This window comes from Limanda limanda, chromosome 8, assembly GCF_963576545.1.
Source record: "Limanda limanda chromosome 8, fLimLim1.1, whole genome shotgun sequence".
NCBI lineage: Eukaryota > Metazoa > Chordata > Actinopteri > Pleuronectiformes > Pleuronectidae > Limanda > Limanda limanda.
Genome location: NC_083643.1, coordinates 14,580,374 through 14,607,728, shown reverse-complemented (window position 1 = coordinate 14,607,728; position 27,355 = coordinate 14,580,374). Strand labels below are relative to the sequence as shown.

The following is a 27,355-nucleotide window of genomic DNA, read 5'->3' as shown; positions in this document are numbered from 1 at the left end:
TTTTATTTTTTATTTGAATATCTGTGATACAAGAACATGTTCCAGGACCAATTTTATAATGGTTTATTGAATGCGATCCCATTTCAAAATAACATATATAAAACTCTGCTGCTATTGTGAATACACTCAGTACTGAACTATTCTCCTTTTAATAAATATATATCTATAAATATATCAGATTTTCCCCTCAGATGATGATGATGGGGGTGGTGGTGATGAAGATTTTCAAAGTGCTATGTTTTCAGTGTCTTGCAGTTAGAATCACTGACGTCACTAAGCTCCCCAAGGCCACCACCAGAGCTCCGAGGATAAACTTCCAGGAAATTCCCTAAAACAAAGACACAGTCAAAAAAAAAAAAAAGTAAAGCTCCATTATGTCAAATAGTGAAATGTACAGTTCTGGTTGTATTTGTGATTTGACTTACAGATGGTTCCTTCTTAGAGGGAATCAGAAAAGGTGCGATATTTTCTCCAAGCATGTCTGCAGGTTTGGGATTCCACTCCTGAGTATCTTTCCCTCCTGATTGTCTTTTGACGAGTTTAGATAACTCCAAGTGAATCGCCTGAAGGAAAGGAGAGCATTAAAAATACAATGCAGGCAATGTTTTGAATGCTGGCAGTAAAAATCTAATGTTGACAAAGAGATATGGAGCCTTCCTCTTGAGGGAACGGTGAAGTTGCAGTTTAAAAAATGTCCAGCAGGTGAGAGCAGAGGTCTGAATTACTAGACAGAAGAGGGCAAGAAATCATAGAAACTTCTATTTTTCACTTTTGTCATATCTTCAAAAAGCTGTCATTAGATGAATTACTTTAAATTGTCATAAAAAGCATGTGCAGCTCATAACTCCATGTTCTCGGCCTGTTTTGTGACTACAGTACAATAACTTTCTCACAGGGAGGTTAAATCAGGTTTCGGCCGAGTGTTTTATTCAGCTTCGAGACAAGGGTGTAATTTCCAAAGCAGCATATATTTTCGTTTTGTCTAGACAAGACCAGACATACTATTTGTGGCAGTGTGCCCTGTAGGTCAGGTCACTGTAATACGGGAAGCAGTGTTTGGTAAACAGCTGATAGAGATGTCCTATTCACACTTTTTACAGAGATCCAGCCTGCAGGGTGTCAAACAAGCGAAGTAGAATAATGTCCGTGAGGTGATGTTATAGTTGTAAGGAGTGGTTATGGTAATTATACAGTGTGGAGAGTCTACGCTGAAGCTGGAAAGGTCAACTCAGTCTCCGGCCTTGACTTGCACGGCCCCAGAGTCACACCGTTTGACTCGTGCATGTGTTATTTCTACCAGGTTTGCTGGGCAGCTCTGAGCCGTGCGGTCACATCTGGAGACTGCCAGAGACTGTCACATCTGGAGACTGCCAGATGTGCAGTTCAGCCAGATCCTCTGTGGAGGATTTGGCAGATTAGGAAAAACCACAAAAACAAGACAGAACAGGCCGTCAGAGGAGCAGAGAGTAGCTCACTGGGGTTCCTGCAACTGTTTGCTGTTAACTAGAGAGATGCAATAAAAAAACAAGCAGTTGTGAGATGCAGAGTTTGTGGATGGAGATGAGGCGAAGTGTGAACATTGTGAACGAGGCGGAATCACTTGAACACGGTTCCAGATGGAGCCTTCAATCATGTTTTTGCATTGACTGAATATTGTTTTGTAAACACAAACACACAATATAGTAAGAAAAACCAAGTCATAAGAACCTGCCTCCAGAGCTCAAGGTTTTGAAATCAAAGAAGTTTGGAACAACCAGGATTCTTCCCCTGAGCCTAACTCCTAGCTGAGCTCCAGAGATCCTGACTGTAGCACTACAGTGATTTGGTAAAAGACACATGAAAGCACCTAAAGTTCTCTGACACTCTGAGAAACTCCGATGGAACCGAGACTGAACTGTCTGGCCTCTGTTTTAAGCGTCATGCATGAATGAATGTTTGGAGACATGATGCTAGAAGTGGTTGTTCCTTTGGAAGGTTTCCCCGTCTCGACGCAGGATCTCTGGAGCTCAGCCACAGTGACCACCAGGCCCTCGGTCACCTCTCCTAACAAAGCCTCTCTTCCCTGAATGCTGAGTTTGGGGCGGGCAGACACATCACGGAGAGTCGTGGTTGTTCCAATCTTCTTCCATTTAAACATTATGGAGGTAATTTTTGCTCTTGTGAAACTTCAGGGCAGAAGACATATTTTGTAGCCTTCCACAAACTGTTGTCCTGTCTCTGAGCTCTGCAGATAAGTCCAATGTCTTCATGGACTAGTTTGTGCTCTGAATTGCATCAGCAGCATTGAGACCTTATGGAGTCAGGTGTGTCTCTCCCAAACATATGCAATCAACTGAATTTATCACAAGTAGGCTTTCCGCAATGTAAAGAAATATCTAAAAGATGATCAATGGAAAGGGGAGGTACCTGAGCTGAATTTGAAATGTCCTGGCAACATGTCTGAATACTATGGTCAATGTGATTTCAGTTAGCATGATGATTGAAAACAATATTTAGCATAAACCCCATGAAGAGTGTGACTACTGCCCCTATCTCCTTTTGAATGGACAACTGCAATGCTCTCCTTTTGGGCACCAGTCAGCCATCACTGTCTCGCTTGCAACTGGTGCAGATGCTGCTTCTCGACTGCTACTAGGCAGAGGGACAGTGTGTCACTTGTTCTTGAATCTCTGCATTGGCTACCGCTTAGATACAGGACAGATTTTAAGGCGTAAGCTCCTCTGCCCCACTTTCCATCCCCAGATCTCTTGGCGGTCCCTCGGTCGAGGATGAGGGTGTGAGGGGGATTGCGTCTTTGCTGTAGCTGCCCCAAAGCTCTGGAGCAGTCTACCTCTTTCTATTAAGTATTCACCCTCTGTTGAGACTTTTAATGCTCAACTGAAGACCCACTGGTTATCTTTTGACTGCTCATGACAAAGTCTTATTTACTCATTTGTATACTAATTTGTTTTCAGCCTGTTTAGTCTATTTGTTTGCCAAATGGTTTGAATTGTGGACTCTTTCTAAGCTTATTGGTCAAATCAACATCTGTTGAATGGATTGCAATGAAATACTGTGCAGACATTCCTGTTCTCCAGTGGATGAACCCCCGTGACAGGTGATTCCATTTTGAACTTGGCATTTCTGGTTCCACTAAGTCTTCTCAGGTCAAGGCTCTTTGTTAAAGGTAAATATAAATTAATTAATAATTTTTGTTTTAACAGTTTTTAAATGTCTATATTCCTTTTGAAACAGCTACATGTACTACATTAACTACGCATACTGTCATTACTGAAATCCAAAAGTCCAGACTTGATAGTGTTTTTTCTAGCCTTGATATTTAAACCTTTGACTATAACATATTAGAGAGCACACATTTAGTCAGAAACTTTTCATTTATAATGTTCTCCCTAATGATAATTGTGGCTTCACTATAGAAAACGCTTTCCTTTGTGTGCATGAGGGACGGATGTGATTCACAGGCAGATGGGAGGGAGCAGCTCATCCAAATAATCTCACCTTGGTGGCCGGCTCCAGTTTCAAGGCCTTTTTAAGCATCTCCATCGCCTCTTTGTATTCACCATTGTCTGACAGGACCTGAAAGAGATGAACACAATCCTCTTCTTTCCAGGAACTCTCCCAACAATAATGATTTATGGATTGATATGAACCAATAGGGATGCTCCCAGTTGCTTCTCACCTTTCCCATCCTGTAGAGGGCCTTGACGTTGTTTGGCTCAAGGGTCAGAACGTCCCGGGTGGTGTGCAGCGCCTGCTCGTACTGCTCCAGTTTGAGCTGAGCGGTGGCCAGGTTGTTCAAACACTTCACCCGGTAGTCTCGCACCTCCTCCTCCTCTGTCGCTACGCCGCTATCCGGGCCGTCTGTACAGAGACACACAGCAGATCATTTACACTTTGCTTTGGACATTAAAAGACATCAGGAAAGGTCTGGACATCTGAGAAAGGAGTTGAAATTAATACAGTAGTTGGACTTGGACATGTGCCCATCTCAATACTGTGTTGACCCAAGGGGGGAGCATTTTGATTCTTGTCTCTGAGCATGATGGGTAATAATTATTACCATCTTAGGGATGATATTTTGCAATAAGTGCATCTTTTTTTCTCCTTCTTTTCCAGATTTGCATTTGGATTCCAAAAGTAGATTCTATTTGGCTGCTTCCCAAGCTTCACTTGTTATTTATTATTGTTTGTTTGGTCACTTGGGGGCAGCAGAACAACATGTAAACACAACACTGACATATTATCATTGTAAGAAGTCCTGGCAAATGTCCACAGACACAAAGTGTGGAGTTATGTTTCTGGTCAAATGTAATTTACAGACATTCGCTCTCTTTTAGCTTTGTCTTTGACTTTGTTCGTCAGCTAGTTACTTAATCTGGTAGCGTTCAGTGGCTTCTACAGAGCTGTTAAAATGAAAACATCTGCTGCTGCAGTTGATCCTATTGAATCATTAAAGCTGTGAACCAGAAAACAACAAAAGCAGCTTAATAACATAAAAACATAAGTAGTACTGAGAGCAACTGCAGAGTTGAGTGTTCATCGCAACAAGTGACAAACACTGATCAGTGCAGCTTTAAGCTTCAACTCTTACTGAATTTGTTTCCTTCTTGCTTTTGTGAGCAAAGATTAATGTGCGAAAAAATTTAGGGATCCATTAATCTGTCAACACAACAACAACAATGTGATTTATCAGACAAGAAGTTGCTTTATTTTTTTGAATGTCGTGTCATTTTATTACGTTATTATCTCCAAAAAGGAGGTTATGTTTTTACAGGATTGCCCAAAAACGATACTGTTTATTATTTAATTTTTTTTGTCAATCGCAATTATTTAAATGTTTTTAGAACTCTAGATTGACTATTCCTACATGGTGACAAAGCCTTGAAGCAAAATATTTTTATCTTTCTATTTCTCTTTTATTTCTTCATCCTTACCCAATTTAATTTATTTACTCCCACAAAGACAGTTCAAACTCTTGTTAAAATATGTTTATTTGCACATGGTTGGTGTCTCTGCTTCATTATTATCTTTTTTTATCTGCTCGACTTCTCATCCGTTAATGACACGATCTCGATGCCCTGATAAACTCCTCTCTTCAATGCCACACCGAGTTAACTCGCGACTCTACCATCATTGACACATTAAGAGGCAGTTCATGTTCTTCTCTTCACTGACTTGTTCAGTCACATTCTCCTCCACGGGCCCACCCTGCCTGCATGATCAAAGTGATTAAGAAGGTGAAAATCATATGAGAGTTGATTAGCTTGGATTAAACTGAAGAATTAAGAGGAAAACATTTGTGACATGACGTGGCCCTGCGTCGTGATGGTGTGATTAGTGTGATGGAGGGCTGGGGGGCGTGAGGCTGTTATGTCATTCTGTGATGAGATAGATGTGGAAATGTTGGCTGTGGTCGCAACCTAATGGTGTGTGTGTGTGTGTGTGTGTGTGTGTGTGTGTGTGTGTGTGTGTGTGTGTGTGTGTGTGTGTGTGTGTGTGTGTGTGTGTGTGTGTGTGTGTGTGTGTGTGTGTGTGTTTGTGTGTGTGTGTGTGTGTGTGTGTGTGTGTGTGTGTGTGTGTGTGTGTGTGTGTGTGTGTGTGTACATGTGTATACATATGCATGCATATGTGTGCCAAACACTATCTGTGCTGTACCTTCATTTTCGCCCTTTCCCTGGGAAGATAATAGTCACATCAACCATTATAGCAGATTCCTGCTAGAGCTGATAGTATGGAAATATTTTTCTATGAATAAATTCAGGTTTGACGCTGCGTTACCTCGGCTGCATGTGGTTAGCACATCCAGAGCCATACAATAGGCCCGGGCGGCCATGCAGTATTCCTCTCTCTGGAAATGAAAATTTCCTCGCTCTCGTTTCTGGTTGCCGTTGCGGATGCGGTCGGCAACGGGCAGAGTAAATGGGTCTGGTTTCTCTCTTATGTCCAGCAGCTGAAGCTGATAGAGTAACGGAGCCCAGGATGGAATATCCGGCTCTCTGCACATAGACAAACAAACAGACAGAAAAACAAGCACAGACATAAACAACATCATCACAGAAAAAGAGCCACAGTAAAGTTTATCTGTGAGTAACACCAGACGTCTTTTAAAATCCTGAAAAGAACACGTTGATCTTTTAAAGGCTGTTTAAATCAGTCAACCAATCGATCTGTTTTCATGTGATAACCATCAGCTTCAAGAGAAGCAGAAACAAGCTACTGAACATCCTGCACACAAAACCCAAAGCTCTTCAGCTAATGCATGTCATTTGATAGCCATCTTTAAAATACAGTAGTGTTTATACTGACGGTAAATATATAAATAGTAGAATGTAAAATAATGTTTATTTCTCCTCAAGGAGTTTGAGAGGTTGTGTGGGAAACACTTGGAACCATTATTTGTCCAACTCTTATCTTAGTTCACACCAGGGGTCACTAATAGAGGGACCACAGTCCGGATCCAGACTCAGATCCGACCCTATCCGGAGCTACAACAGAAAAAATCATTGAGAATTGTCACATTTTGACAGAGCATTTCTATTTTAACCAGCACAAATATACACAACTGATCCTGCGGTTTGTTTATCATCTTCAAAAACATTTCTCACATTATATTTCAGGTGGTAGAGGCTCCCGTTGATATATAACACCAAAAAAAATACCCCTTATATCCTTAATACATTGTTTACAGGCAATATTTACTGTATCTTTCTCTCTTACATTATTTATAATATATGGCCCATCTTAGATCTGTACCTGACCAGGGGGGCCATGTCTCTCGCCCCCTAACGTCAGCTGGGACTGGCTCCAGTCCCCCTGCGACCTTTACAAGATACGTGGTAAAGATATTGGAGTGATGGATTTTCTCTCTAAGCTGAAACATGCAGTAAGTGGTTTTAATTGAAATGTTCCCATTTTTGAGTAGGAGGTCAAGGTCCTTGAAGTGAGGACGCAGCTGAGCAGAAGAGTTTCCAATTTGATCTGAAGTTGAAGCTCGCCCATCAGGACAAACTCAGTCCCTAATAGAAACATTAATAACTATGATGGCACTCAGTAGAGGCCTTCCTTGGCCAAGGGCCCTGTCTGACAATGTTGAATGTTGAAGTGATTAAAAAAAATAATAAAAATCCTCGATCTGACCCTTTTGTTCAGATCCATACCAGAATGTATTACTTTACCGTGGCTGAAAAAACCTACCTCCCTGAAACCACATTCAGATCTACGGATATTTATAAGTGTCTCTCTGCCAAATTGTACACTCATACATATCAGGCCCCCAAATAGGTCTAATTTTCCATTTCCATCAAGATCCATGCATTATCTGAAGGGAAATAGGTATAAATGGTACAAAAACATTTATTTAAAAAAAGAAAAAAATATTTTGCAATGTAAAAAAATTGCTCGAACCATTTCTGTCCAGATCCACAATCAAATTGAATGGGTTATTTTATGTAACATCCTTCCACCAAGTTTCATAGAAAGCTCTTCACTAGTTTTTGTGTTATCCTGCTAACAAACAAACCCTTTTTGGCTGAATTAAACTAATAGAAAACACAGCACTGCTCAACACTTGAGCTTTAGTGTCACCGCCTCGACAAAGGTATTTCATCAAACACACTCACACATTGTCCAGTAAAACAACACTTATAAACAACAACAACAAAAATACAAACACCTATGATATTACGATATATTTTTGTGTTTTTCATGGGTTTTGACAGTTGTTTTCTGCATTGATAACATTTCACAGCATCCATTGCCTCACACTCTTAAAAAGCAACATATACAGAAGCTAAAGTGACTCCAGCTCATTTAAGCAAATGAGGGTTTGAAACTGATACGAGCCGTTGAGCCGTCAACGGCTTCACCTTACTCAGGAGTCACTCAGAGGGAAAGTTAATTTGGTTTTCAGTCATCTGGCTCCAGGGAAACAATGGTCCATTATCAGTTCCTCTGTGGAGGCTGAGTTGAATTGAGTGAGGGGTTGAATGAATGAAAGACTCTTGCCTTAAAAATACAAACAACTGAAAACATGCTGTACGTCACATGTTTGAACATCCATTCATCCATTTTCAATTCCTGCTTATCCTCTGATGGTCGTGGGGGAGCTGGAGCAGCACCCAGCTGACTTTGGACGAGAGGTGGGGTACATCCTGAAGGGGTCATGCTTAAACATACACACTTTATTATATATTTTGGACAAAATAAAGTGGTTCGTCATCAAGAGGACTGTGACAGTTTAATGGACTCAACAAAAAAAAGGTCAGAAACGAAGTCCGACAGAAGAAAGTGCAGCTTCCCCACAGATATCACCCACTGGCTGTTTGCTGCAAATTGATAGTAGTGGGAGTTGTGTCAGACCATGAATTATTCAAACTGGTTGTGTCAGTGACACAGTTTATGTCTGTCAAACAGAATTAGTTGTGTGCCCAGTGGCTGTGAGGCCGTGTCAGCAGGTGGGATCAGATTACCCTTTCACCTCTCCTCCCCGGAGACCTCCTCCACTGTCACAGGAGTGTGAAACCAGCAGCAGAGCCGAGGCCTCGGAAACCTGAGCCGGATCCCAGCCCACTCAGGACCGGAGGAAGTGGTGTTCAGAGACGTTATCGTCAAGGGGCTGTGAATGTGTAGATCTCTCTCTAGGAAGCTGCTCTGAACTATTTTTGACAGCAGCGTTTAGTCCTGTCGACTTGTTTTTTACAGAACCGCTGCATGTATACAAGGATCAGACAAGTGTCAGCCCAGTTGTGTAGCAAGCGTTCAAGAGCGGCAGAGAAGAAGACACCTGATTCATTAATGAAGAACTTTGAGAGTACGGCTTTGGTTGTACTGGGAAATGTCTTTGAAAAACAAGCCTCATACATCTTATTACTCTTTACTCCCTCATATAGGCTTCTTCCCTGCTAATCTAATGCATTTTACTAGCGTCCGAAGAATGTCACATCATCTCCAAATGATTCTTGGCACAGTTTGTGCAGCGGGGTTATGTGTTGTCCTTGCATACCTTTCTCTTCTCTTATCTGAGAATGTTACACAATATTCCAAAGGCTGCATATTATGTAACAGTGTGCAGCAAGTAATAACAACACACACAGACAGTGTCGTGCATAATCTGCACTAGGAGTTCTTGGCTCCAGATTAAAGGGATTTCTATCAACCTTCTGAAGCCACAACTTAATTACTTAATAAAAACAAGTCCATTTAGCCAAACTGTTCAAAAATAAGTGGAAGTGATGTTTCTTCTTAGTCAGGCAGCATATCCACTTTTCTTCTCCCAATTTCCAGTTTTAACAGCAATTGGTAAAAAATCTATACACTTATTAATAACAACAAATACATTTTTTAAGCTGAAAATATGTTTTGAATATACAATTCATTCATCATATTATACTGCTTGTACTTTGACGGCTATAAGAAGGCTGGTGCATAGTTCATAAATCGTGCCTCCTTCGTGTTAGCGGATGGGACAAAAAGTCAAAGTGCATGCTAAATAAATGTTTCTGTCTTTTTTTTGGAGAGAGAGAATAATCAACACTTTTACATTTAGAGGTAATATATTTTGAATAAATTTCAAGGTGAAATAAAATGACGGACAGTAAATATAGTGCATAATAATAAAAAGCTCTTCAAATGTGTACAACTGACTTAACTAAAGCAGCTTTATAGATATATGTTGCTCTTTACATGAGACCTTAAATATTGCTCATTAATCATATATCTATATACAGTCTAAGTATGTGTATCAACACCTGAGGCAGCAGTCTAAACCGATTTTCTCTACGTTTCATTAAAGACAGGACGGAAACTAGTTATTTTACTTTGTCCCAATTTCCAGTTGGTTAAAAAAGATGTCGCAGTCATGAGCTGAACCATGTTGGGTTCGTAAAACACTTTACTCGTGAATGTCATTGGACACCAATTTGATTATCACACGGGAGGAACGTAGCCGCTTTGCCGCTCATGACTCTGATGACACAGATCGGACACATCGGGTAACAAGGGATGAGTCATTTCCTATGAATTGATGCAGGTACAGCTGCTTCTGCACAGACTAAATGAGCTACAAGCAAAACTGAATTATGGGTTAACAGATGACACAAAGACACACACACACACACACACACACACACACACACACACACACACACACACATTGACTGCAAACTGCCTGATAATAGAAATCCTTCACATGCAGGATTCTACAGGTGGGCTCATCACTTAATATGAGGAAGCACGTGGCTAAAAGTATGAAAGTGTACAGAACACTAAGGACTTATACATCAAACATTGAGGGATAATAAGAGGAGCTGAGGGCTGAGCTTATTGTTGCCATCATGAAAGACATGAAAAATCACCATGACTGGCGATCCACCGAGTGTAATCAAAGAATGCAGCAGTTGACAGATCTATAAGGTTCACGGTGTCATGCGGGTCAGCAGTGATTAGCCCCCGGGGTCTTATTAGTGCAAACAGGAAGCAGAGGGTGGTCAGCAGGGTTAGATCCCTGCACAAGATCCCAGTGAAACATGAACCTGCAACTCAAAACCAGGTCCACGTCCTTAAACTGAGCTGTCGTCTCCAGTCAGAGACTCCTACTCTCTTCACTCAGGCAGAATCTTTAGGCTGCTATTAGCTTGACCTATTTGGTGTAATACTGTAGGTTTTAGAGCATTATTACAAAAGAGGATTCATTGTAGTGCGATGGCCGAAGAGTTGCTAAACTTTGATGTATGCTGGTTTTAATAGATATGCTCCTATTCTAATCAGTGCATGATATCACAAAATTTACTCTTTCTAATATACTCTATGCTTGTAAAAAGCATTTAAAAGCATATTTTTTTATTCGTCTTGTCTATTTTCCTAAATTTGACATTGTCATGGAGCTCTGAACGTTGCCAAAAAGCAGATGACCTGCAGTTGACCTAGAACTGTGCCTGAAGATGTCCCGTGTGGACAAATGAGCGAATCAATAGATCTGCTGCTTTGTGAATGTGCTGCTAACCCGAGTTAACAACACTGTTTCATAAGATTCAAAAGAGTGTGGAGCTATGTTAACAGCTCTGTGAAACAGTACTTGAGTTGCATTCACACGACACTGGCAGTGTAGGAAAACCCGCCTTTATTTAGATTTGTTCAAGTGTTTATTCAAAATGTTTACTGATGGCCTTGAAAAGTTAGCTAGTTTTGTTGCGTTAGCCTAACCATTGGGAATGGTTTGCAGTTTAGTTTTTGGCAAAATTTTAAATGCTTTATGTTTCAAATCTGCTGAATCAATAAATATAAACTATAAATGGATTTTATTGAGATGTACCAGGGATTGTTCTTTTATAAGATAGCACAACTGTTTTACACTGCACTTGAGATGTTTGCTGAGGCAGCAGCTTTGACAGCACTGAGAGGCAGTGCCTGGTTCCATGCCCATATTTATGGTCATATTTACTGCAGGTCACCAAGGAAACCAGGTCTAACAACTCAATGTCAGGTAGCACATTAGACGATTTGCTTGTACTTCAGTAAAAGTTTCAAAACTGGTTGCATATTTTGAAAATGAAAATACAAGCACATGTTAGAACAATCACTCGATACATTTAATGTTGAATGAATGAATGGAAAGTGTTTTGCTGGCTAGAGATTCATCTCTGCTGGTATCATTTGACCGTTTGATTCTGGTGTATTTGCACATCTGCAACCTCCTTTATCACTATGGTGATAGCTCAGTCATTTATTTACTCACATTCACTCGTCCATTCATTAATTCACTCACACTCTGGCCTGCATTGATATTCGATTCATCATGTCCATGTTGGCCAGAGTTTTTATTTTTCCCATAACTGAACAATCTGCAGTTCAATGTCAGGACATTTTAGTTATTCAAAACTTTACTAGAAAAGATCTTGGTGGTGGCCTATTAAAAGAAACAGTATTGTGACTCATTTGTTCTCTTGCTGAGAGTGATATGAGAAGATTGACACCATCCTTATGACTGTACAGTTAATATGATGCAGGAGCCAGCTAGCTTAGCTTAGCATAAAAACTGGAATTGGGAGGAAGTTATTTCTGTAAATTAACTCACAACAGCTACGTCCATCTCTTCCATGTGGCACATTATTTGGTCCGAGTTGTCAGTCGTGATAAATAGCACAATATAAATAATCAAACAATATCAGCCTTTCACAGACATATTGGTATTGGAAATAATGTTTGCTGATGAGCACTGGCATGACAAATCATTCTATTATCTTCAATTTTTGATTGTATTGGTGTTTTGTCATTATTCATAGATGTTTATAACAAAGATCAAATGTGGCACTACGAGATGAGACTGTTCCATTTGTTTGGTTGTTTGCCAGGAAGCAGTCTTCCATGAACACAACACCAGGTCCATTAAAACTGATTCAGGAGGTGAAGCACCAGCTCAGACATAAAATCTCCAACATAAAACAACAGCAAATATGAAATTCAGACTGTCTGTTGTCAGATGTGTCTCTCATACGTCACCAGATCGGATTAAGAGAGGAATATCTCTCTCTTTCCTGTCTGTGTTCATAAGATTGATGTGATAAGAATGGCTGTAGCTTTTCCCTTTTGTGTCATAGGAAGTTCTGCATTCATTATAAACTTCCTCATTAAGGATTAAGAGTGTGTGGCTGACTCACCCTATTATCTGTCACATAGACCCCACGCTGCCCTGACTGAAAGGAAAAACTCCCTCAGAGGGAAAACAGTGGTCACTTTGACGTCATGCGCTCAATTTTAAATGATGGAAAGGACAATGATGTACCTCATAAGGGTTTCTATGGTTACAACCTCAGATAGCAGCCTAATGTACCGTAATAAATGTGGTGTGCAGCTTGTATGATAATACTAAATCCTGCAGGGTTTATGAGGTTGTTTATTTTTTACAGCAGTGAAAAGCACTCTGCTTCTGCTGCTGTTGATCAGTGTCGTCTGTTTGACTCTCGGATGGACACGAGGCACCAATACAGCCGAGCAAAGGAGCTTAGCTTTAATCCTGGCATTGGTGAGACGTCACAGCTGTTTTTCCTCGCCTGCTGCCATCCAGCCGCCAGTTAATTTGCAGCATAACAGCCTCCTATTACACGCGGAGATCTAGAAACTCACAGTGTCCTTTCAGCTGCTGCCTCGCCATGTGCTTTCCTCTCCTATTTGTTTTTATTTCCTCCTGCAGCAATGAGCCAATGAAACTGTGCTTGCAGGGATCAAGGACAGCGAGTGCCTACATCCTGGCTGTTGAGCTCCTCAAAAGTCCCCATATAATCTACCACAGATTTCCTTAGCCTGTTAAAATGAATCCAATCTCCCCCCCAGGCTACCTGCAGGGCATATAGTAGCTTTTTTAACAGCAGGGCTGTGTAACTGCTCGGCCATTTAGAAAGCAACTCGTGAGAAGCATTTGGTTACACAACTTTATTAAACCAGTAGAGACAGTACAGTACATACACTAGTGATCCACAGCAGGGGGAGTGCGTGTCGCTACAAATGCACTGGAACAGAAATGTTTGCGGCCGAAAAATTGACCTTATAAGCTTTTCTTTTTAACAAACAGTTATCTGTTTGCACCCTTGAGGTCCAAGGAACATCTAACAAATGTTTCCTCACTCATAAAACAAATCAGATTTTTATAAATGGTTTAGTCCCTTTGTTGTTTACATCTGTGCTAGTAGCCTTATTCTTTCCCAACTTTTGCTGCTGTGTTGCAACATTTCTTGACATGTTACCATCCTCGACTGTCAGTCAGAGGAGCAGCAGGACATTTTTAGAAGGACGGTTAATGTGAGTATATTTGTGTCCTACAAACAATTCAAAAACATGCTCAGCAAAACATTGCCTCATACAGCAGGGTTAGTGGTCTAAATCTTTTCACTTTCACCTTTGAATCTTAGCTTTAATGGCCTCAAATTGTCTTGAATAACCCTCTTAGGTTAATATGCATACTGTGGTGCCAGATTGGTCTCATTCAAATAGATGAGGTGGTTAGGGTGATTTCTACAAAGTCATGGTCAGGACTGATCAGATCAGATCAATATGATCAATCTGACATCTCTGAGGTGTTTATAGTTTGGTCCTGAGGCCGTTTCTCTTGCAGTCCGAGGAACCGAGGTTTAGTTTCAGTGGATTGAAGTCAATGTGAAGCTGTAGTTAACAGCAAAGACGGCTTGGTTCTTTCTTTGCACAGACGTTATGTCTAGTGATTACATAAACCAGATCTCCGCCAGTTTTGGATTTCCCTTTTGAACTTCAAAGCTCTCTAAGTTACGACTAATTCTGAGCGAGGAGCCAAAAATCCAGCTCTTTGAAAGATGAAAGTTCTGCTCCTCCATTACTGTTATACTTAACAGAAATGTCTGGCTACTTCAATGGACACGTGAATCCCTGAATGCTGAGAGTACTTTATGATTTCTGTTTAGACGAGCGATCCAAAGTTAAGAAAACAATTCCCCACAGTTGTGTGACGTGGACATGAAATAATTGCGAGACATTTTCATTCCACAGGGTTGCTGTTTGTGTGTGTGTCTCCCTCTGTGTTTGTGAGCATTAACATTTGTGACCAGAAGCCGCTCGTGACGTCATGTATGAGATTTGTGTCAGGAAATAAATGTCATAAAGAGATATTGATCAGGAATTAATTTCCCCTCCAAGTCCAAGCTGTCACACATGCATGAGCTGCAACCAGATAACTCCCACCGAGGAAATGTCACAGATTGAACACATAACAAACATCGTGCAGTTATTTCGGTCACTGACTGATTATTAAATTAGATGGAACACAGCAGTTGTTGTTTATATGCACCTGAACAGCTTCACCCATCCTTCACACCTCTAACGCAATGGGTACATCAAACAGAAACGTCATTATAATTCACTATTGCCCTACCGTCGTCACTGAAGATGACTCCAGTGTGTGCAAGTCTGTGATCTAACCAAATAAAGGTCCTGCTTCCTCTAAGCAGCCTGTGTAGCCTGTGAATCAATAGCAGCACACTGAACTCCTGACTTATTAGTCAGGTCATTAGGAGGAGGATCTGGCTCAGTACAAGAAATGCAGCGTGGCCGTTAGTACTATCCTTTAGTCTCTTTGACCCGTAGCCTCCATCATAAGCCAGTCACATTACTAAAGAGGAAAGACTTTACTTGACCGGAGCCATTGGCATTCGCGTATAAGATCAATTTGTCTGGTTACAGCCAATTTCAAGCTGTTTCTGTTCATGTTATGTTGGCAGATTGAGTTAATTTCTCGCACTGAAAATGCAGTGTTAGTTTCTATACATGAGCTCACTTGTACTGTCCGTCCCCCTCTGGAATGTCAATATGAAACATAAGCACAGTGCAGCAAATCTCATCAGTGCTATCAAACAATACGAGATCTACTTTGTTAATCCCTAAAGCTTTAACGCTGAACATGTGATTTCGATTTTGCAGGGAGTATGTCAGCGGAGGCTCGGCCAGAAATTAACTCTGCGAGGACTATTTTGATATTCGATGGGCGTGTGTGCCTGTGATACACTGCTCCAGACGGTTGATGACGTAGCACTGACGTCTCAGCCAGATGAGTCACGCTCCACGTCCTCAGCGTCGGTACCTCTTCATCCCCAGAGCACACACACACACACACACACACGCACAAACACAAGCACACACTGGTGCCATTTGTCACTCAGCTGCACGTCTCCTCACTCCAGCCTCGCAGGAAGCATTCTTCACCTCACATCCAGCAGCACGACACTTCTCTACAGACAAATAACCTTGTTGTCTCAACTTCTGCTTTATGTATGTAGTTACACACACCTGCTAAAAATTGTGTGAGTGTGTTTGTGTGTGCATGCAGCAGCCTGCCCCTCCACTATCCTATCTGCTCTCATTTTTACAATTGTATGTGGTGTCCTCATGAGTTGCCCATAGCAACGCTGTGACTCATCACCGAACAGTCTTTCTTGGCTCACGTTTTTAGGAGAGTTTCACCCTTGTATAGTTTGAAAAGTGCATTTAGTATTGTTAAACCATGACAACTAGTCAATTCTCTGAGCCGTAAAGAACAAATGGGATTGAGTGGTCCTGGAAGTAAAAAGAAAAGCCTCTGTTTTTGAGCAATGACGAGGGCACCTGAGAGTAGCAAAGCAACAGGTACATAATGCAGGGTAAATTCAAATTGGAATGAGAGTAGAAGTAAGAGAAAGTATCAGTAACAGAAGTAACAGAAGTAATGACATTTTTTCTTTTTTTCAAACTAGTAAAAAAGAGTCTGAGAGAAATGTTCAGTCCCAGTCTACTTTCTTGCTTTTATATATTTGGTTCATCACTCAATTGGATGTGATGGTCAGGTTTCCAGAGTCTGAAAGTTACTGGAAGGTTTCACTGTTTCACACTGGGAAGGTGTGCAAGTTTCAGACGCTGTTTGACAGTACTACAAACACCCTTAATAAAGTTACAGTGTTTTAAATGATCAGTCATTTGGTTGGCAGGTAGAGTTCTCACATTACCTCAACCAAGGAGGTTAAGTTTGTTCTTTCGTTGGTTCGAAGGCAAGATTACGCAAAATCTACTAGACGGATTACCAAGAAACATCAAAAATGGGTGTGGTTTCAGGAATGTTTTTCCACTTTCTTTAACATTGTGAGATTTTTGTGAGTGTTTTTCAAAATGTTCCAAATGTTCCATAAAAATCTGGCATGTTGGGATTGATATGTATGAGCGTGTGCAGTTCTTTGTAAAATCCTATAAACAATCTGGATAGTGACTTTAAATGTGGTTTCATAAGGGGACTGTTGGGCCTTGCCGCATTTATGAGTGCCAGTGTAATTTAGGTTATAAAACAATATAGAGAATAATATAATATTCTACATAGTACACTTTTATATTCCAGAAACACGCAGGATAGTGAAGACTTTGAAAAAGGTGAGATCATTCGGCTACATTGAAATGGTCCTCTCCAGCCAGAATGCTGTATGCCGTAAAAGAGTATAAATACAAGGTGGCACAGAACCAATGTATCAACAGCAGAGGTGTAATTCCTGGTGGCAGTACCTCACTTAGTCTAACATTGGTGTGTTCACAAATGGGAAGCTGACAAGGCTCCTTCACCAGGAGGGTCACAGACCCTGGTAACCTTCCTGGTGAAGCTCTCCTCAGGCGGATTTGGCAGATGTGCAATGGTGGTAGGAATAGTTCAACAGGCTAATCCACTTTCTTGCTGAGAGTTGGATGAGAAGATTGATCACTATTGCGTGTGTGTGTAGTAAATACAAAGTGACAGTGCTGCCAGCAGGGGATTAGCTTAGCTTAGCACATTAACTCTACACAGCTAGCCATGACTCTGTTCACCACTAAAGCGCGATCCATCCACCTGCACCTCTAAAGCTCACTAATCACAAAATACCTTGTTTTCAAATCCACACAAAGAGGCCAAACACACTGATCTAAATGCATCAGCCATCTGCTTTTTAATTTGTCTGCATTAATGAACAGATAGCTGTTGATAGAGATTAACCCAAAATGTAGTCTAACACTAAAACACTAGGAAAAGTATTTAATGTTGTGCTTTGTGTGGAGAAACGTTTGACTCATGTCCAACTATAAAATAATGTACAGCAAATGGAAAATGAAGTCTTGGTCTGTATATCCACTGTGTTCACCGGAAGCTCATATATAATGTCTGTTGCCCCCACAGGCTAATTCACCGTCAGACGATAGCCAGTGGCCGAATGACAGGGAAGAGGACAACAGTGCAAAGCGAATTGGACAGCAAAGATAAATAAAAAAATTACAACAGATCAATACAAAACTAAATGGGGACAGGACTAAAGAAGCTCTAAACAGTGTGGTTTCTGCACACAAAGCCTTTACACAACCACGTACCAAACACACTATCTGACAACATAAGCTCAATTCAGTGAAGGAGATTTACTGTCCCACTAAATATCCCACAACCATGGAAAGCAGAAGTAGCTTTAACTGAGGGCAGTGCTGTATTACAACCAAGGCTGTGTCGATGGGAGAGATAAACCTGCCAGCAGCAGGGGGAAAAGGTAAACATCCTGGGAGATTAGATGAGGGACACGCACAGTTCAAACACTGGTCTGTGTGGCAAAATGCCGCTGTGGCACCAAACTATATATTTTCAGGGGTAAAACAAAGAGTCTATTATCACTCAGGTTTAATTTCTACATTTCTTTTTTTGCTGGAGGTCAACACGCGCAGCTTTAATGCGGCACTGGTTGGGCAAACAGAAGAGCGTATGCTCATTGAGAGTTAACCAGATCTTATCTGGAGCGTGCTACAGCTGTCGATGGCGGCTGGTCCGCTCCGGCAGAGTGAGGTCTGGGTGTGGTTTGTAGTTAGCCTGCTGTATCGTTTCTGTGTCATGGAAGAGAAAGCACAGGAGCCGAGAAATACAATCAAACTTGTTTAGGTCACGTGACCACACAGCCAAGAGTTCACATGTTGCTGTAAACCTTCACTGATGACAAACAGTAAATCATTTAAAAGCATTTCACATTCTGCTGAGGAGGAACACAGGTTTTGGGAAGAATGGGTTGGATTCTCAGCCGTGCTCTCCAAGGAGCAACGTCTTAAAGGTCACATTATTCATTTGACCCAGGTGGTTACATGCAGAGTGAGTCACACCACCCTCAACGCAAACCGAGCCCCACCTCGCAGATTTCCTCAGTAGACGACATGCTTACGTATCAGGGCATGAGGGGGAGGAGGGCTGGCGTGCATTCAAATGACAGACACCCGCACGGCTCTGCGGTGAGTGAGTCACTCTACCTGTCAGTGAAAAGCAGAACTGCCAGTTTTGGGTTATATCATGCTGCATTGGGTGATAAGGAGAGAGATTGGTTTGGAAGAAGAGGAAGACATAACACCGACAATTATCTGGTGCCGGGACACTCATGATAAGTTACTGATATTTGTCATGTCTGTCAAAAGAGGCTACACCCACAAGTATCCTCACTAATCATCAGAGTTGACTCCCATAATCAGAGCTCTGGCTTGTCACCTTCACGTGTCAACACTTTGCTCTGCGAGTTTCTCTGCTCAGAGAAATGTCACTGTTACCTTTTTTTTCAGCTGCATTCCTCTCTGGATATGGGCGTGTTTCAGATGCTTCGGAAGACAACGCCACCGCACTTGCCAACTGCTTCAAGGATGTCAACAAAGATTCCCTTTGAGCACATTCCCATGGAGACGTTTCGCTGCTAAATGCATGTTATCGGCTATTGCTGAGTAAATATTTGATGGTGTGTGTCAAACATAATCATTTCCAAAAGCCGCGTCTGAATATTTTATTTATTATTATTTACTGTGATCTGTTCAACATGATCTCATGACACCCTTGTATGGATATAACATTGTGTGATATAATGGCTATAGTAAAAATAATAGATAGTAATAGTCAGGTAGCAGTTTTGGTCTTACAGTTAGTCCGTCCACCACTTTGGTCGAGATTGAAAGGTCATTAGATTTCCAAAAATTTGTCCGAGATATACCTGGTCCTTTAGGGAGTTTTCACACCTGAAAGTCTGGACCAAGGTTAATTTCTTTGTTAGATTGTTTAAATTTGATCTGGTGAGTTTTAGTTTCACATTGCAATTAAGGGAGGGTACAATAGGTATGACATACGTCCATCCTCTCGTCACTACTCACATAGACATTTACCTATACTTGACATTGATTGGTTTGTAGACAGGCGTGCATCATGATTAACCAATCATCATACAGGAAAGGTGATTGGTTAATGGGGCCTAAACAATGCCAAAAAGTGTTTTCAGACTGCAAACAAAGTAAACCATGGTTCAGTTTGTCCCAGACTGATACTACTGTTCTGTCTGACAATATCTTGGCCCATTTGACTGGAGTGTTGTCCAAGGCAGCTTTTCACACCTTTTATTTATGTGTGGTTTGGTATGTGTTACCCACAAGGCAACTATCCCACACGCAGTTCATTCGGACATTCTGGTTTGTTATGCTAGCGGCCGAATGGGCTACAGAGGTCTAATACAGTAACTTCACTTCTTTGTACCTTCACCGGCAGATCTTTTTTTATTTTACAAACTGCAGCCGGCTCCCTCTGCAGACATAGGTGTTGTTCTCCTTTAGGCACCTTTCTCTTAAGTGCCAGGGCTCTATCTAAGTATTTTATGTTCTATTATATATGTATATTATTAGTGCATTTTAATATGTCATTAAATTAGATCACAAAGCCGATAATTGCACCCACCCTGATGAACCCACACCTACTCCACTCATCACACATTAGCTTGACATGACAAAAATTGCACAGCAAGCAACTGGCAACGAATATTGTGCAATGACTATAAATCATCACCGCAAATGTTAGAGCTCTTTCCCACGGCTGAAGCTTCAGTCAACTCGCTCCAACCTCCCCTGGATTAATCAAGGCTGGAGCAGCCAACAAACTCACTTCCCCTGAGGTCAAAGAGAGGGAGATTCCTCTCTCTCTCCTGCTAGTTGGACTTGTTAGTTTTTTTGAACGCTAAGAAACTGACAATGATATCCATCTGGTGTGTCTCCACTGGATCTCTACTGTTCCATTACAAGCTATCTGTTTGGTACTAGTGCAGTGCCTGTGGGTGGGGGCTGATGGCTTGGCCCGCTTTAATTAAGCTTGCAGTTTTTTTTAAAGCATCATCCAAAACAATAAACTTCCCACTTCCTTTAGTCCTGAGCTTTAAAGGTGCCATGAAATGTTCCTATAGTGCTTGGGTGACGGCACTGACCGTCCCATGGCAGTTGTGTCCCGCCCATCTTGAAATCCTGGCATGTCGCCTCTTTCTTTGCATCAAGTAACATGTTCCAGTTTTTTGAGACCTGCTCATGCACAAAACTTCACAGTCAACAGCGCACTTCCTTGGTTCTCAGCATGAGACATAAAATTCTGTTCTAAGAAGGACCAGGCTTTTTAATTTCAGCTTCTGAATGTCTGAATCTGTTTATGTCTTTCGAGGCAGCATATTTTATTACCAAGCATATAGTGGTAAGTGGAGATTGTTTTGATTTTAATTTACCCTGTTTATTGAGTTTCAGGGTTCAGCATCTTAACCCAAGGACACTTCGGCATGCAGATGGGGAAAACTGGGGACCGAACTGCCGACCTTCAGGTTGGATGACGACCGCTGTACCCCTCAGCCACAACCGCCGCAAATACCACACAATCCCCTCGTGACACATAGATGCAACAGTTGAATGATTAACTGGCTGACACTGTCCATCTGGACTGAGATTACAACTATTAATTCAACTATGACACATCCCAATGGTCTACTTAATTCCACTTCAACATGTGCCACTGGGGTAGTTCTCGTCGTGCCAAGAGTAAAAGTAAGGCACCGCCTTTGCTGCCAGCGCTAAGGTTTAAGCTTCTGTTGTTTTTTTGACACCAGGCCAATGTAACCTTACAGTGCCCCATTTCACACCAGAGTAAAAGTTTAACTTTTGACATGTGTTGTGTGGTGTTTCACACAGAAAACCATACTGTACATGCATGTGCTGTATATAATAGAAGTGGTGCAGACTCATTTCACTGTGGTTTCTTGTTTTGCAAGCTTAGTTTTGTTGAGACATAAATAAAGCAGCTGCCAGTGACATTTAATGTGGTTGACTTTGGGATTGTGTAGACCTGATGAGGCAGACTCACTCTGACTCCTTGAGGGTTTGTGAGTGTTAAAGTTGCTCCTGTCCAGAAATCAACAGACGCTAGTTCCCACTTTTCTATTATAATGACCTGCTGACTGAGTGCATGAGAGTATATCTCTGACTAAGCACTATGGCTGTTCTTCCTTGAAAAGCAAAATGCATTTCATCATCATTGTTTCTTACAGTCGATTTAGTCTCTTGTCCCTTGTCATCGAGCAGGTAAATACAGAAGACTTTCCTCATTGGTTTCATTATAATCCTCCTGTCACATCAGATGCTGCAGCATCGAGCTGCAGACCACTCCACTGTGCTGTGCTGTGCTGAACCACACTGTCTGACCATCTCTGTCTCTGTTCTGATAAATAACTGTGAAGTGCACTTAGCGGCACTGTTTGCAACAGGCGACTGACAGAGTTCAATCAATGCATCTCCCCGAAAACAGAGAGAGGCTAATGAGATTTCCTCTCGTTGTGTCTCTGTCATTTTTATGGCACAGAACATTGAGTCAGATCTATTCTGAAACATGATGCCTCTCAGCGCTTGTTATTTTGTCTGATTATATGTTCAAATATTTGGTTATACTGAATATATTAGTGATAGACTTGAAGAGGCAGGTTTTACTGATGAGTTTACCCAGAGAAGAATGATAAGGTGGTATTGTGTGTTCTTAAAGAAATAGTTAGGGTCTTTGAGAAAAACACATATTGCCGAAGGTTTGATAACAAGATTAATACCATTTATGGAAACAGAATGGAGACTACTGAGTGCCATACTGTAGTTTCCATCTAAACACCAAGCTAAGCTAGCCTCATGTTGGTGGTAGATTTCTATTCAGTGTACAGATATGAGTACAGTATCAAACCTCTCATCCGACTCCTGTTTAAAGAAAACAAACGAGCATCTTGCCCAAAAAGTCAAACTATTCCATTAAAGGTCTCTCAGCTGAGACTGTGGATGGTTTGTTTGACCTATGGACGACCCAGCTGCTGGAGTAACTAGACTTAAGTAACTAAGTTTGCGAAAATGGTGTTTTACTTTTTAAAATTACAGAATTTCATACCAATTCATCTACGATTGTATTTATCTTCAGTGACAAGAGAAAATCAGACAACAAGTAACCTCACTAAGTGAATCCAGTTTAGAGAGCTGGTGCTGCCTGTTTGTGTCACGCTGCGGCAAAATCTGACTCCATGGCACTCAACCCTAATCAGCTGCCTCAAAACAATCATTGACTAACCTACCGCTGTTTCCCCCCTTTTTTTTTCTCAGTGCCTCTATCTACGCACACGACAGAGGGCAAGACTCCAGACAACACCTCAGAGACTCCACGCTCACACCTCTCACACGCCTTGTCCCAGCACCACCCCCCCTCCCCTCCTCCCCTTCATGGAGCTCCATGATACAAACAAGACCTCACACACTGCAGTGCACAGAAGAGACTGAAACTGTGAAGCGCGTGCACTGAAAAAAGACATGCTTGCACAACGCGGTTCAGTACATCAGAAATTATGTCGGGAACAAATGTTCTGACTCACAGAACATTGTGGTGTCTGCATTGTTTTTATGCATCACTCTGCACAGCTCTGTATAAAGCTGAATGGCTGAAACTTTTGACATGACTGCACAAGAATATTCTCAAAAATAATTCTGGGTTTGATTGAGTCCACTCACAAAGCATTCATGACTCCAGAAGGTGTGTGTGAAACAACCTAATAATGTTTAATTAGCTTTAATGGGTGTGGACGTAAGTAAACAATGGCAGGGAGTTGATAGTATCACTTTCAGAATTACATTAATGTCACAATTTTCATGTTCATGAAATAGCTTAAGATACAGCACATTACCGGCTTTCCAAAACCTCATACAGTGGCAGCAGTCAAAGCTACAGGAAATTATTTCCAACAAACTAATTCCCCAGCAAAAAAATTAAATCACATTGCACACATTTCTTATTCATTTTGGTCTGTAGTCTTGCATCAAAAATCTGTTCCCCTTAAATATCTTGAATGCTACATTTGTATATACATACAATCTCGTCAATTCACTGTGCTGCATTAATGTCTCATTCTCACATGCTCAAGTTATCTTGAGTAAACATCAAAAGTATAAACAATGGGTTTTCAACAGCAACACACCAATCTCTGCCCTGTTTATTCTGGCTCTGTACTGGTGTAAAGGTTATAAACTTAAGCCATTGGCCGTAATATGAGTGGTCTCCTCCCATAGGTGGGGAGGTTACAGACACACCATTGATAGGCTGCCTGTGAATGGTGTTAGGACGGAGCCATCTGTTTCTGTTTATGGTTCATTAACCCCCCTACCCCTGGATAACCAAGCTGCTCCCACAGCAACAGGTACCAGAGGCCGGCATGGGCTCACTTACTGAGATTACACTCAACAGAAGAGGAATATAAACGGCCAACTCTCGCTTCCGTTGTAGAATGAGAAGTTTAAGATAAAAGAAAAATAAGTGGGGTGTCCTTACCTTCCCAACAGTCCATAGGCATACAGTGAATCTGCCAGCAGCAATGTGATCTCACCCCTCTGCATGGACATGACGCACTCCTCCAGGGCCTACAGGTGTCCATATCACAACGTGTTATTTAACACACATCTGCAGGTTATTATCCGACATAACTGTACGCAAAATTAATGTTAGCACTTCTGTTGCAGATGTACATGACTGACTAAACCTGCTCATTATCCAGCACTTGAGGATGGTTATGTTTATCGGTTCGGTCAGTTGATTCTACCACGTTGGTCCATACTGAAATATCTCAGCAAATACAAGGTGAACTGCCATGAAAGTTTGTACGTACATTTGTGGTTCCCTGAGGATGAACCTTATTGACTTTGATTATATTCTGAGTTTAGCCTTTTTGATCCAACTGATTTACATTAAATTTGGTAAAAGAAAATGATGCTCCAGTACTTTGGTTTATGATCCACAAAACTAACAAGAAGTTGTTTTGTCGTTTTGATTTCATTTTGATGTCTGTTGATGTCTGTTTCATATTAGTTGGCAAACTTTTTATTGTTTTCCAATTTGCATAGCCTTTACTGATCACTGCTGACACATGGTGTGATATAAACACTGACACTGATGATAACTACCCTGTCTGATTAAAATGAAGAGTTCAAAGCTTTCACCTGGTTTACATCTCCCTCGCCGATAACAAAAACGAGATTGCGGTCTTTCTCCACCACAGTGCGGTCCTCCACGACACACTGCATCTTCACAGCAACCTCCTGGCCCCAGGTGGGGCACGGGGCGAGCAGGGCCACAGGCTCCAGAACCTTCTTCCTCAACAGCCGGTCCTCTGCGTGTGGAGAGAAGAAAAGGTCATGCAGGAAGAAGCCGGATTAATCTGCTAGTAGTTACTACACAAGCTCAGACACAGCCACAAACCCACTAAACTCTACAGGCACTTTCCTTCTTAAATCAGAATTGAATGTAAAGATAAAAGCTGGTGATAGTTTTGCTGTATAACCTTCTAAGTCTAACATGTGTGTCGTTGCATGAGATGTGATGTTCACTGACATATCCTGACCTGTGATGTCCTGCCAGTTCTCTGCCATGAACAGCTTCTCAAAGGTCGAGGAAGTCCACTCCTCAATGGCATAGCCTGGAAAGAGACTCTCTGCCGAGGTGTCATTCTCCAAAACATCGTCCTCTTCTGATGGGTCTTGAAATCTTACCATCTTCCAGCTGTTTGTTTTTTTCAGTTTCCTCTTTTCTTTGCATTCTGGCTCTCCACCGTCACAGGTGCTTTTTATCTCAGTGCTTTCACTCGGCTCCGTACAGCTCTCTGTTTCAGCCTGCTCTTTCCTTCGCAGCCCCTCTCCTCCCTCTGCAGGCCCACAGGGCAGCTCGCTGTGGCTGCTCTTGTCAGGGATCTCAGAAATGGCCTCTCTTACCTCAGGCTCTGTGGGCTCCACTGCGGGGTCTTTATGCTCCTCACAACATGGCTCTGTCTCCATTTCACTACAGAGAGCGATGGACACCATCTGCAATAGTCACCGAAAGATATAATCCTCCTTGTCGAGCCAATCTTCCACTTAGGTGTAAGTCCGTGGGTCTGTTTTGAACCGATCCCTTCCAGCTACACTCTGTAAAAACAAAAAAATCTCTCCATGACGTAATATTTACGAAAAGCCATGCTGTGTTTCATTAAATCCAACTCAGAATACATCCCTAAATCCTGGCTTCATCTATGTTTTTTCCCGCCTGCAGCTATGTAGTTTCCGCAGTTCTGCTGCACTTTGACCTCCCCCGTCTCCTGCTTGTGTCCGTCTTAGTCTGCGTGGTCCACGGAGATGACGGCAACGAAAAAATGATCAATGCAAAGAAACTGTGCAGCGCAACGAAGCACTCTCAGCCGGCAGGCTTGTGCAGTGGTAATCTGCAGGATTAGAAGAGAAAAACCTAATCTGCCGAACGTCTGTAAGCTTCTTAATGACTTCACCGTCCTGTCCCATAACGCAGTTTCCATGAATGCAATCTACCACTAAGATCTCAGGAGACAAACGCTATAACGTAATTTGCTTTGAATTATGTTGTGAGGTTTTTATTTTCGCTTTTTAAGAAGTGTCACAACACTGAGTGAAGAGCGCAGGCTGTAAAACTGAAGCTGGATTACAGATTACATTCGGTATACTGTGTTTATGCTGTAAACCTCATGGAGGAAACACAGGTTATATTATGTGCATAATCAACACCATCTAAGAAGTTTTAATCAGCATTTATTTGTTTGTTGGCAAAAACTACTACACCAATTTCCATAAAAACCTTAACCCTAACGCTCACCCATAAAATGATGGAGGGGATCCAGGCTTCAAATTAAAATCCTGAACTAGTGAATTTATATGTGTTTTATTAGAGGACTGGCAGAGGTATGCATACTAGACCCCTTCTAGTTTAGTTTAGTATATTCAAGTGTAGGTTTAATGTCACGTCCAAGCTTGGAACAGGCTAGATCTGCTTCAAAATGTCTTTCTTAAGTCATAGCCCACTTCTGTACAGAATGTCATGGCAATAGATTATATTGATATTGAATAATAGTGCTGACACGGCCAAACAAGCAGCAATGAAAACATAACCTTCTTAGTAAAGGTTATTGAAGCCAAATGTGTATATGTCATTAAGACATCCACTTATTCAGAGAAGGCGATATAATGATAAAAAGGTTAAGTTGACATGGATTAAAATGTCACAAATCTGTTGTCATAGCTTCAGTACAAGTAATGAGTGTATCACCCATAGACTGTACCGTATATATAGGTATTACCCCAACAGTGGCACAGAACATTGTCCAATCCTTACACTGGTGCACGAATGCAAGGTTACTGATCACCCAAAGTACAAAAATAACAATATATCATGTAGTGTATACAATTTTGACTGTCAAGCCAAGAGCGTTTGAGTCATATTTCCAGTCCCGAAAGAAACATCAATACCGCAGGAGCAGCTCTAGACTAATATGAAATCAATACATCAACCTCCTCCTCAACATATTGTAAACAAACATTTCTTTATTGACTGTGAGGAGGATCTATAATTCACAGTCAAAGAATGTTTTCCATCAAGATTAAATTAAATCATGTGTCATATTTGTCTTATTTGGAGTTTGTCCTGATACAGTCACTCTGCGCGGGAATACATTTACCTAAAGTATAGCCCACT

General features: G+C 41.5%; 1 protein-coding gene across 1 annotated transcript; it reads right to left on the bottom strand.

The window, feature by feature from the left end:
• Positions 1–181: 181 nt before the first annotated feature.
• On the bottom strand, positions 182–25,760 carry fkbp16 (FKBP prolyl isomerase 16). The gene is made up of 8 exons (XM_061077304.1): positions 25,224–25,760; positions 24,823–24,992; positions 24,158–24,246; positions 5,779–5,996; positions 3,680–3,861; positions 3,499–3,576; positions 426–563; positions 182–328 (listed from the first exon to the last, which is right to left on the bottom strand). Exons 1-8 carry the CDS (start codon positions 25,678–25,680, stop codon positions 242–244), a joined length of 1,419 nt encoding a protein of 472 aa, XP_060933287.1. The 5' UTR covers positions 25,681–25,760; the 3' UTR covers positions 182–241.
• Positions 25,761–27,355: the final 1,595 nt, after the last annotated feature.

What these genes read in the sequence shown, in the direction of transcription:
- fkbp16 (XM_061077304.1), bottom strand. Translation starts at nt 25,680, where the DNA reads ATGGTGTCCATCGCTCTCTGTAGTGAAATGGAGACAGAGCCATGTTGT. An exon ending in GAACTGGCAGGACATCACAG is followed by an intron (nt 24,993 to 25,223) that starts GTCAGGATATGT and finishes CTCCACACGCAG; the next exon opens with AGGACCGGCTGTTGAGGAAG. An exon ending in GCGAGGGAGATGTAAACCAG is followed by an intron (nt 24,247 to 24,822) that starts GTGAAAGCTTTG and finishes GGACACCTGTAG; the next exon opens with GCCCTGGAGGAGTGCGTCAT.